The sequence below is a fragment of the Esox lucius genome, chromosome 4 (genome assembly GCF_011004845.1).
Source record: "Esox lucius isolate fEsoLuc1 chromosome 4, fEsoLuc1.pri, whole genome shotgun sequence".
NCBI classification, from domain to species: domain Eukaryota; kingdom Metazoa; phylum Chordata; class Actinopteri; order Esociformes; family Esocidae; genus Esox; species Esox lucius.
In genome coordinates, this window is record NC_047572.1 from 274,734 (window position 1) to 287,076 (window position 12,343).

Sequence of the window (12,343 nt, forward strand, 5' to 3'; positions counted from 1 at the left end):
GGAGGACAGTGTCTCTACTACTGATGTATAACAGTCAGAAATGCTGAGAGCTGCATTTCTGCCAGCTACACCAATAGTTTATGTGTCTGTGTGTTTGTGTTTTTGCAAGCATGTCTTTGGGTGCAATTTGTGCGTGTGTGTTTGCATATGTGTGTGTAATAGTGGACCAGCCAGTCTGAAGGGTTTACACTTTATGTTTGTGTTAGAACAAGGTTTGTCTTTGTAGGAGTGAACATACCATCATGTTTGGTTTAATGTTTTGTTTGTTTGTGTGAATGTGTATCCGTGTGTAGGGTCTTGCCAGGTTCTTTGAAAAATGTACTTAATGCAACATTATGTACAAATTTAATAGAGTAAAAAGTACAAAGCCAACTCTTAAAGTACGCTTGTCTACAGGTGCTGGTCATAAAATTAGAATATCATCAAAAAGTTGATTTATTTCAGTAATTCCATTCAAAAAGTGAAACTTGGATAATGTATACATTCATTCCACACAGACTTATATATTTCAAGTGTTTATTTCTTTTAATTTTTATGATTATAACTGACAACTAATGAAAACCCCAAATTCAGTATCTCAGAAAATTAGAATATTGTGAAAATGTGAAATATTGAAGACACCTGGTGCCACAATCTAATCAGCTAATTAACCCAAAACACCTGCAAAGGCCTTTAAATGGTCTCTCAGTCTACAAACCCGATTCCAAAAAAGTTGGGACACTGTACAATTGTGAATAAAAACAGAATGCAATGATGTGGAAGTTTCTAATTTCAATATTTTATTCAGAATACAACATAGATGACATATCAAATGTTTAAACTGAGAAAATTTATCACTTTAAGGGAAAAATAAGTTGATTTTAAATTTCATGGCATCAACACATCTCAAAAAAGTTGGGACAAGGCCATGTTTACCACTGTGTGGCATCCCCTCTTCTTTTTATAACAGACTGCAAACGTCTGGGGACTGAGGAGACAAGTTGCTCAAGTTTATGAATATGAATGTGGTCCCATTCTTGTGTAATACAGGCTTCTAGTTGCTCAACTGTCTTAGGTCTTCTTTGTCGCACCTTCCTCTTTATGATGCGCCAAATGTTTTCTATGGGTGAAAGAGCTGGACTGCAGGCTGGCCATTTCAGTACCAGGATCCTTCTTCTATGCAGCCATGACATTGTAATTGATGCAGTATGTGGTCTGGCATTGTCATGTTGGAAAATGAAAGAGACGACGTCTGGATGGGAGCATATGTTGTTCTAGAACTTGGATATAACTGTCAGCATTGATGGTGCCTTTCCAGATGTGTAGGCTGCCCATGCCACATGCACTCAGCAACCCCATACCATCAGAGATGCAGGCTTCTGAACTGAGCGCTGATAACAACTTGGGGTGTCCTTGTCCTCTTTAGTCCGGATGACATGGCGTCCCAGTTTTCCAAAATGAACTTCAAATGTTTATTCGACTGACCACAGAACACTTTTCCACTTTGTCACAGTCCATTTTAAATGATCCTTGGCCCAGAGAAAACGCCTGCGCTTCTGGATCCTGTTTAGATACGGCTTCTTTTTTGACCTATAGAGTTTCAGCTGGCAACGGCGAATGGCACGGTGGATAGTGTTCACCGACAATGTATTCAAAGTATTCCTGAGCCCATGTTGTGATTTCCATTACAGTATCATTCCTGTATGTGATGCAGTGCCGTCTGAGTGCCCGAAGATCACGGGCATCCAATATGGTTTTCCAGCCTTGACCCTTACACACAGAGATTGTTCCAGATTCTCTGAATCTTTGGATGATATTATGTACTGTAGATGATGATAACTTCAAACTCTTTTCTCTGAGAAACTCCTTTCTGATATTTCTCCACTATTTTTCGCCGCAGCATTGGGGGAATTGGTGATCCTCTGCCCAACTTGACTTCTGAGAGACACTGCCACTCCGAGAGGCTCTTTTTATACCCAATCATGTTGCCAATTGACATGATAAGTTGCAAATTGGTCCTCCAGCTGTTCCTTATCATTACATTTAACTTTTCCGGCCTCTTATTGCTACCTGTCCCCAACTTTTTTGGAATGTGTAGCTCTCATGAAATCCAAAATGAGCCAATATTTGGCATGACATTACAAAATGTCTCACTTTCAACATTCGATATGTTATCTATATTCTATTGTGAATCAAATATAAGTTTATGAGATTTGGAAATTATTCCATTCCTTTTTTACTCACAATTTGTACAGTGTCCCAACTTTTTTGGAATCGGGTTTGTAGTTCTGTAGGCAACACAATCACGGGGAAGAGTGCTGACTTGACAGCTGTCCAAAAGACGACCATTGACACCTTGCACAAGGAGGGCAAGACACAAAAGGTCATAGCTAAAGAGGCTGGCTGTTCACAGAGCTCTGTGTCCAAGCACATTAATAGAGAGGCGAAGGGGAAAAAAAGATGTGGTAGAAAAAAGTGTACAAGCAATAGGGATAACCGCACCCTGGAGAGGATTGTGAAACAAAACCCACTCAAAAATGTGGGGGAGATTCACAAAGAGTGGACTGCAGCTGGAGTCAGTGCTTCAAGAACCATCACGCACAAAAGTATGCAAGACATGGGTTTCAGCTGTCGCATTCTTTGTGTCAAGCCTCTCTTGAACAAGACACGGCGTCAGAAGCGTCTTGCCTGGGCTAAAGACAAAAAGGACTGGACTGCTGCTGAGTTATGTTCTCTGATGAAAGTAAATATTGCATTTCCTTTGGAAATCAAGGTCCCAGAGTCTGGAGGAAGAGAGGAGAGGCACATAATCCATGTTGCTTGAAGTCCAGTGTAAAGTTTACACAGTCACAGTCTGTAGTTTGGGGTGCCATGTCATCTGCTGGTGTTGGTCCCCTGTGTTTTCTGAGGTCCAAGGTCAACGCAGCCGTCTACCAGGAAGTTTTAGAGCACTTCATGCTTCCTGCTGCTGACCAACTATATGGAGATGCAGATTTCATTTTCCAACAGGACTTGGCACCTGCACACAGTGTCAAAGCTACCAGTACCTGGTTTAAGGACCATGGTATCCCTATTCTTAATTGGCCAGCAAACTCGTCTGACCTTAACCCTATAGAAAATCTATGGGGTATTGTGAAGAGGAAGATGTAATGCGCCAGACCCAACAATGCAGAAGAGCTGAAGGCCAACCACTATCAGAGCAACCTGGGCTCTCATAACACCTGAGCAGTGCCACAGACTGATCGACTCCATGCCGCATTGCTGCAGTAATTCAGGCAAAAGGAGCCCCAATTAAGTATTGAGTGCTGTACATGCTCATACTTTTCATGTTCATACTTTTCAGTTGGCCAACATTTCTAAAAAAAAAATTTTTGTATTGGTCCAATTTTATTCAAATTTTCTGAGATACTGAATTTGGGATTTTAATTAGTTGTCAGTTATAATCATCACAATTAAAATAAATAAATATTTCAAATATATCAGTCTGTGTGTAATGAATGAATATAATATACAAGTTTCACTTTTTGAATGGAATTACTGAAATAAATCAACTTTTTGATGATATTCTAATTTTATGACCAGCACCTGTATTGCACTTTAGTCAACAGAAGGCCAGTCTCAGGCAATTCAACTCAATCAACCAAACTAGACATTGCTACACCAACGCTAAGAAAATGTCTGAGTGATGTTTGTATTGACTGCTTAACAGACCAGTGGGTGTATGTACTTTAAATACATCTAGTTAACGAAAAAAAAAAAGATTGATCTGATAATACACACATTTGTGACAGAATTCGTGAACGGGAGCGTATGTTGAAATGTCACTACTTTTAAGTAGTGTCCTGGGACATTTTGACTTTTTTTGCTGAAATGCCTTCTTGCAGATGTGAACTTTCATGTGACTTAATAACAAACTAGTATGCAAAGTGTTAAAACAAATAAAATGTCAAACTCAAACCCCTGTTTAACCAGCAGAAAATACAGGACTTTTGCTAGACATGATTGGCTGAGATAATGCAGGGGCTGGACATGCTAACATACTAAGTTCTGATTGATCTGCCAAGTCACCGACTTCTGTCATAACACAGGTACTTGTTCAGTGTTGCCAATTTAGCGACTTTGTCGCTATATTCAGCGAGTAATCAGACCCCTCTACCGACTCTTTTTCAAAAAAGCAACTAGCAACAAATCTAGCAATGTTTGCTGGTGTTATTGGAGACTTTTGGAGACTCTGACGCAAAAGCACGTATCATTCTTACTCTTCTCAACGAGCAGCGGGTGCTGCCGTGGGCCCCTCCCCCGTCGCAAAGCACTCACAGGCAGCCCAGTCCTCACGCAGCAGTCCCTCCCAGATGCACTGCAGTCAGAGCAGGAGATATTCACACTCCGTGGCTTGCATTCAGGGCGGGATAAAATTTTCTTTGTCTAAAATAAATACCTGCATTTGACTTACACTTACTCACCTCATCCACTGTGTGTGCCTCTCTGTGACATAAGCTAAACATCTAGCTGGCTTGCTCATCATGTCTGATTCTAAACTGTACACTAAAAAATACATAAAGGAGTGGGAATCAAATCCTGAATTCAAACGCTGGTTGAAGTCGTTTATTGAAGATGATACATGGGCATACTGAATGTATTGTAGTGATGTAAAAAAACACATGACAACTCAAAAACTAGGCAAAGCCTTATAGCAAAACACTGTTCAATGCTGGCATGTGATCACATTGGAGAAGCATGTACAGCTGCTTTCTCTTCCTTATTCCTCTTTCCTACAGCGTCCATCTCATTACATGCACATGGCCAATTATGCAAATTCGGCGATGATGTCATTCAGAAACTTCTAGCGACTTTGAGGACAGCCAATAGCTACTTTCCTTAACGAGGCGTTGGCAACACTGCTTGTTTATTGTATTACCAATAAACAATACATTTTCAAAAAAGTGAACCACATCGCTGCCCTGAATTAATCTGGTGTTATCAAAAAATCTCTAATTGTGAGATACTACTTTCTGCAGTACAATGACTCAGAAGATGAATGGATGACATGAGGAAATTCCAGACTTTGATACTGTTCAAAATATTCAGGCAAAATTGAGGCATTTCATTGCAGTGCCAATGGTGGAAAGAACATGCTGGCTCGTCTTTTGTAAAACGTCCAGGTATTACATTTACAAGCAAAGGACAACCATGGCAGTTATGATAGCGACAATGAAAGATGCATCGATTATTTGAGTATTGAACGCCTTGAGTGTATACGGTATCGAAAATACCCATTGTAAACAAGGTAAACAGACTAAACGCAAACAGCAAAGGGCTTTGTATGTAATGAAATTATTATCAGTCTACCGGAAAACATTCCTACATATATACGGGTAAAGCAATATACGTTAGTAGGATCGGGGAAGACGGTTTCTAGAATGGCGCTTTTGAGAGAACTAGTAGAATTAAATATAGAGGAAGGAAAGAGAGAGCATGTTTGCCACCTGGTTTGTTCGCTTGTAGAGCAGGAAAATGTCACAAAGGAAGTATCTGTATAGTTGGTAAACAATATAATAGCTATCAAGCTAGAATACAGTGTGCTTGTTCAGCAGATGGGTAAGACGGACCAAGAGGTGTATTTAAAATATTTTAGCATGTCGGCTAATAATTTCAACGCTCTTCTGCATCACTTGAAAAACCTTTATTAAACATCAAGCCACCCACTTCACGCAGTCCTGCTTCAGGGGACAATTGCTGGCCATACACCTGCAAACCTTGGTATAGGAGTTACCATCCCCATGGCATCATTGGAGGTGCTGCTTTTCCATTGCATGTAATCTGATGAAGCTCTTTCAAAGTAAGCAATTGTTTATTGATATTCTGAAAATATTTGGAGGGTTAAATCATAAGCAGATAATAGATTAATAATAGGGTTGGGGTTATATACTTAATACTTGAAAATGTTCTGCCTTCTATTTGCTTCCATTGCACATTTAGAATTGCCATATGTAATGCATTTGCATTAATTGCTCATCTATACATACCACTTGTACATACATATACTTAATGCTTGTAAATATTTGCACTTCTGGTTAGACGCAATCTGCATTTCTTTGTACTGTACTTGTTCAAAGACCATAGATTCAACTTTGTCATTGAACAGTACAAGTACAGTACAACAAAATGCAGTTAGAAGTCAGTGGGTCTTTTTATGTTATTTTAAAATGTGATGTATATTCTGCTTTACCAGGTGCCAGTCTGGACAATAGCAAGAGGATCTACAACTATCAACATTCACGGACCAGATGTGTGATTGAGAACTAATTTAGTATGATGGTCGCAAGGTGGAGAATTCTAGGCAGACCGTTGGAATTCCTACCAGACAAATGTACACATTCTGAAGGCCTGTGCTGCACTGCACAACAATCTGGCCTATACAGATGCTGCCAACACACCTGCAACAAAGTATATACCACCTAATTTCACAGACTCCGTTTTGAACAATGGCGAGGCACAGCTGGGGAGTGGAGAAGACAGGTCACAGAGGAAGGCACCATGACTGACGCAGGGAGGGCGTATCGGCTGCTGTGGGAGTCCTCAGTGACTTGAGGTTTTCCCATGTGCCATGGCTGGATACGGTGCTGAGGGCTGGCCTACTGAACACTCAGTGAATTATTGACTTACACATTTAAAGAAAACCTCTTTATTTTTTCAAATATTTGTATGCACAATTGAAAGTGTAACAAAGTATTGCAAACAGTGAAAAGAGATTTAAAATGCAAAGAAAGTGCACTAAAGTATTTTGTTCAAACATGCCCTTTCTCTGCATTTTAAATCAAAGAATATAAATAAAATTAAACAATATTGAATCAAATAACTCAAAAGGTCAACATCCATGAAGTGTGCAAATTATCACTAAAATCACAAACAAAAGTTACTTAGTCACTTTGGAAAAAGATTACTTAAGCCACATCAGGGTGTGTATTCAAATAATGTCTTCAGCACTTTCCCTATCTCAAATAAAAGCTGATGGATTTTGAACTTGGATAGACCTTTTTATGTTGTGGCAGTTTGCGGATCAGGTCACCTACGGTGTGACAAAATCTTGCAATATCGTCATCGAACTCTGAAGTGAGCATGGCACGTCTCTCTTCCCCATCTTTTCTACGCTGATCCAGAAGGTTAGGTCGAGCTAATTTTCTTTAGTGCTCTCTAGGAGGATGAAGAGTCATCAAGGCATGATGTACCTGGAGAGACATTCGTAGGTTGTTTTTGGTGGACAGGTCTTTGGTAATTAGATGTGGCTTCTAATGATGGTCTGTTCTCAGCCTCAGGGTCAACTGATGCAGCGGGTGAAGTTACATTTGAGTCCAGGTCTGTTTCAGGTGACTGTAGGATTGATGAGCTGCTGCTGTACTCCATCTGCAATGTCAAAATATTTTACTACTCAACAGGGCTACTCAACCTGAACGGGGGAGAGGGCCACAACATAAGCTTGCGGTACATGACTTCTGAAAATAAATAGGCATCAATCAATCAATCAAATATATTTATAAAGCCCTTTTTACAATAGCAGTTGTAACAAAGTGCATTTACAGATACACCCGGCCTTAAACCCCAAGGAGCAAACAACAGTATTGTTGAATTTCAGTGGCTAGGAAAAACTCCATAAGAAGGCCAAATTTTAGGAAGAAACCTAGAGAGGGATGATAGGCTCAGAGGGGTGATATGCCTGCTTTCAAGTGAACTTCAACTTAGTTCCACTATGGTCTAACTCCGGTCCTCGAGTACCCCCAACAGTACACATTTTTGTTGTAGCCCTGGACAAGCACACCCAATTCAACTCAATGAGAGCCTGATAATTAGATGACAAGTTGAATCAGCTGTGCTTGACTGGGGCTACAATGAAAATGTACTGTTGGGGGTATTTGAGGACTGTAGTTGGGAACCACTGGTCTACTCTCTCCTCTTCCATGTCTCCTGTTGGCTCTTTCTGTACCATTCTGTCCCTCACTATCAAGATTCTTCTCTTCCCTGCCTACTAAAGTGCATGCATAGTCTTATAAAAAACACAAAGCATTAAATACATCATTTAATTCAACTTTAAATTAAAGTTGCCTGACACTTTAACTCATTAACTCATCTGATCTGAAGAAAAATCACGTAGAAAACAGACATACTTACGTTGGAACTAGCTAGCATGGCAAAATAGTACTATAGTGTTAGCTAGCCAAGCTGATTCCGAGGCGGATCCGGCGTTGTTATAGCAAATCCTCATAGCAGAGCAGTCACACTCACGGTGGAGGTCATTCTATTTTTCATATAATTATTCGGAACGTCATTCTCTATCGGACATTGGTGCGGAACCGCTTTTGACCGGTGAGTAATTGCAAAATGCTGTTATTGTTTTGTTTTTTTACTGAAAACAATCCTATTTTAACTACAGTGTCAATGGGCAAAGTTTATAACTTCGTAATAAATAAAAATTATTAATTTAAATGTTTCGTTATTTTCCACTGAACCGAACGTGACTTTTTTCAGTACGTACCGAACTGTGACTTTTGCGTACCGTTACACCATTAATAGCTACTGTTGTTACCGTTAACGTTAGCTAGCTAGGTAACAACATTAACTTACCAGCTTGGTAACATTTTCCTAAAGCTTTTCTTCACAAAAGTGACTTTGTTTGATAATAAGCTACCTGATTGACCTGTCATTCATCCAGGTGTCCTCATTTGAATACTTAAATAGCTGGGTGGGGTTAAGGCCTAAGAGGGTGAGAACTACGCTGAATGGGCGCAAACAACGACCAGCTCTCTGTCGAGTGTGAATCTTTCAAGGCTCTTTTCTCAGAACTAAGTAGAGCAGATTATCAACTTTCAAAAGTATATATGTATTATATACCATTACAATGCTCTGAATCTGGCCATTTATAATACAAAAATAAAAGCCAAACTCAAATTTTGCGATAGGACCTTGTTCAGGATTTCTGTCAGATTTGTTGAAAAGCTTGAATAGGAGTTTACTTTGCTTTGTAGTAGGTTATATTTCACCTCTTATCTTTTGTGGCGAGATAAGAAATGTCACTTTAAGATCGATGCATGCCTTCGTACTCGGGATAATAACAAAGCACGGACGATGTATACCCCGTGGGTATGGACAATAGGTTTAGTTTTTACTCACTTGCCTTTTGTGGAGACAAGAACCCATAATTGTACCGTGTGGCTGGCAGACTGTGATCCTTGCACTGCTAAGGTTGTGGGTTCAATCCCCATGATGGAGAAGTACAATAAAAACAAAATAAAAATGCACTCACCACTGTGAATTGATCTGGACTAAAATGTTAAAAAAATGCAATAATAAAAATATTGCTTATAGAATGTTGTGCATAAATCACACCTTCTATCACCAATCATCCAGCACAACAACATCTGTTTATTGTGCTCTATCTTTCCAGTCTATATACTGAACAAAATTATAAACGCAACACTTTTGTTTTTACCCCCATTTATCATGAATTGAACTCAAAGATCTAAGACTTTCTCTATGTACACAAAAGGCCTATTTCTCTCAAATATTGTTCACAAATCGTTCCAAATCTGTGTTAGTGAGCACTTCTCCTTTGCCGAGATAATACATCCACCTCACAGGTGTGACATATCAAGATGCTGATTACACAGCATGATTATTGCACAGGTGTGCCTTAGGCTGGCCACAATAAAAAAAACACTCTAAAATGTGCAGTTCCATCACACAGCACAATGCCACAGATGTTGAAAGCTTTGAAGGAGCGTGCAATTGGCATGCTGACTGCAGGAATGTCCACCAGAGCTGTTGCCTGTGAATTGAATGTTAATTTCTCTACCATAAGCCAAAGGCTTTTCAGAGAATTTGGCAGTACAACCAACCGGCCTCACAACCGCAGACCACGTGTAACCACACCTGCCCAGGACCTCCATATCCAGCATCTTCACCTCCAAGATCGTCTGAGACCAGCCACCCGGACCACTGATGCAACAATCGGTTTGCATAACCAAAGAATTTGGTCAGAAACCGTCTCAGGGAAGCTCATCTGCATGCTCGTCGTACTCATCTGAGTCTCGACCTGACGGCAGTTCGTTGTCGTAACCGATTTGAGTGGGTAAATGTTCACATTCAATGGTGTCTGGCATTTGGGAGAGGTGTTCTCTTCACGGATGAATCCCGGTTTTCACTGTACAGATGGCAGACGTGTGGGTGAGTGGTTTGCTGATGTCAACGTTGTCGATCAGGTGGCCCATGGTGGCGGTGGGGTTATTGTATGGGCAGGCGTGTGTTATGGACAATGAATACAGGTGCATTTTATTGATGGCATTTTGAATGCACAAAGGTACCGTGACGAGATCCTGAGGCCCATTGTTGTGCCATTCATCCACGACCTTCACCTCATGTTGCAGCATAATGCACAGCCCCATGTTGCAAGGATCTGTACACAATTCCTGGAAGCTGAAAACATCACAGTTCTTGCATGGCCAGCATACTTACCGGACATGTCACCCATTGAGCATGTTTGGGATGCTTTGGATCGTCGTATACGACAGTGTGTTCCAGGTCCTGCCAATATCCAGCAACTTCACACAGCCATTGAAGAGAAGTGGACCAACATTCCACAGGCCACAATCAACAACCTGATCAACTTTATGCACTGCGTGAAGCAAATGGTGGTCACACTAGATACTCTTTATCTCCCTGTATCTCATGCTTATATTAAGCACTACTGTATGATAGAGTATTTGTTGCTCTATGTTGCCCTCCCACCCCAGCCCCTCTCTCTCTCTCTCTCTCGCTCTCCGTCTATCTCTTTTCTTGTGTTTCTGCTCACTGGGCTTTAGGTCTCGTTGTTATTTCAGTCCATTGATTCCTTTCCCTCGCTGCCCCCCATGGACTCTTGCTGGAGCCTGACCGCATGCCGTTCATTCAATTCTCCTGTGACCCTGGTCGAAAAAAGTGAGAATCCTCCCCAATGTGAAAAAATGTGAGCATTCTTTTTAAATGTTGTTAGAAAAGGGAAATAAGGGTATTATATTTCTGTGGCGTGGATTAAGATTCCTGGGTTTTAGCTTTTAATGGTCTTGAAATCAGATCTCAGAACGGAGAGAGTCAGGCATTTGTAGAGTTGTGTCGTAATCATATCAACCAATCCCTTTGGGAATCATGACATTCAACTATTAGTCTAAATGTGAGTTTGTTGGGGATTATTATTATTATTATTTTTTTAATGCTTTTATTTAAATGTGTTGGGTTAGGAAATATGCGTAGAGCACAAGTTCAGTTATGGCATTTTCAAAAGGAGCAACAATAATTGGAGATATTTCTGATTAACAGTACAGAATCTTATATTGGGCATAGAGTTGGGATTTTATAGGAATATTCAACAATAAAATTGTGCTTTGATGTGCTAAGGGATATCAGGATGACATCTCCCTTAGAGCCCCCGTGGACTTGGTAAAAGGCTAGGAGCACAAGGCTAGCCCCCTTCAGGTGTTTGTAGGCAGTGTACCGTTATGTTTGGCTATCCCCAAGCTTACGGTTCACCCATGCTAGCTCCAGCAGCTGTCCCTGGGTGTTTGGCTGCTTACTCTAGCATCTCCGGGACAGGTGGTTGGCTAGTTCAGGTAACTGTAGGTCACCATCCCTGGGCATTGGGCCAGCTAACTCTGGGTGCTCAGGGAGTTAGCCCCCACCACAGTTGCTAAGAAAGCACTCACCTTCAGGGATTTTGCAAAGAGTCCAGTGTCTTGTTTTTGTGTTGTGAACAAGGTCCAAGAGGGGAGATGTGATCTCAGCAGGCGAGAGGGTCAATGTCTTGAGTGTAGATTGTAGGGGGCAGCTCTCTGGGTTAAAGAAACAAATGCATAAATGCAAGCACACGAACACACACACACACAAAGATGCATGCCACCTGCTTTCCAGTGGTTTGAGTCAACTCTGTTTTCTAACAGACATGCTGGGTCTCTCCACTGGGATTGTCATGGAAACAGGGCTTGGGTAAGGGGTACACAGTCAGGGGCATTTGGGGCATTGCTGCCCAGTTACCTAACAGGGCATGAATCACACACACATACACACTTTATTTTATGGTTTACTAAAAGAGTTCTGTACACTATCTCTAAGTGTAATTCTATAAGTTCCCAATAGGTTAAAACAAGGTCCTGCAAAATTTCATCATAAATCAATGCGCAGCGGAAAGGGTCCTGTGTTCTCACCTACTCTTAAAGAAATGATATCAATTGCATACCTCTTCAGTAAAAGCATTTGCTTCTGCAGTCTCTTTCTAATGGATTTCACCACTTTTGTATTTTACAAACATCACCTTTTCACTGTCACACACCAGCATTTAATT

General features: G+C 40.8%; 1 protein-coding gene across 7 annotated transcripts in view; it reads left to right on the top strand.

Annotated features, from left to right (window-relative positions):
- The window catches only part of pcdh1b (protocadherin 1b), a 353,309-nt gene that overhangs the window by 215,965 nt on the left and 125,001 nt on the right, over positions 1–12,343 (top strand). Inside the window, exon 6 of one of the 7 annotated variants that reach the window (XM_029119486.2) lies at positions 6,212–7,041. The exons of the other annotated variants lie outside the window; for them this stretch is intronic. Coding sequence (XP_028975319.1) covers positions 6,212–6,285 — 74 coding nt within the window. The 3' untranslated portion in view covers positions 6,286–7,041. Of the gene's footprint in view, positions 1–6,211; positions 7,042–12,343 lie in introns of those variants that run through there. 7 annotated transcript variants of the gene reach the window in all.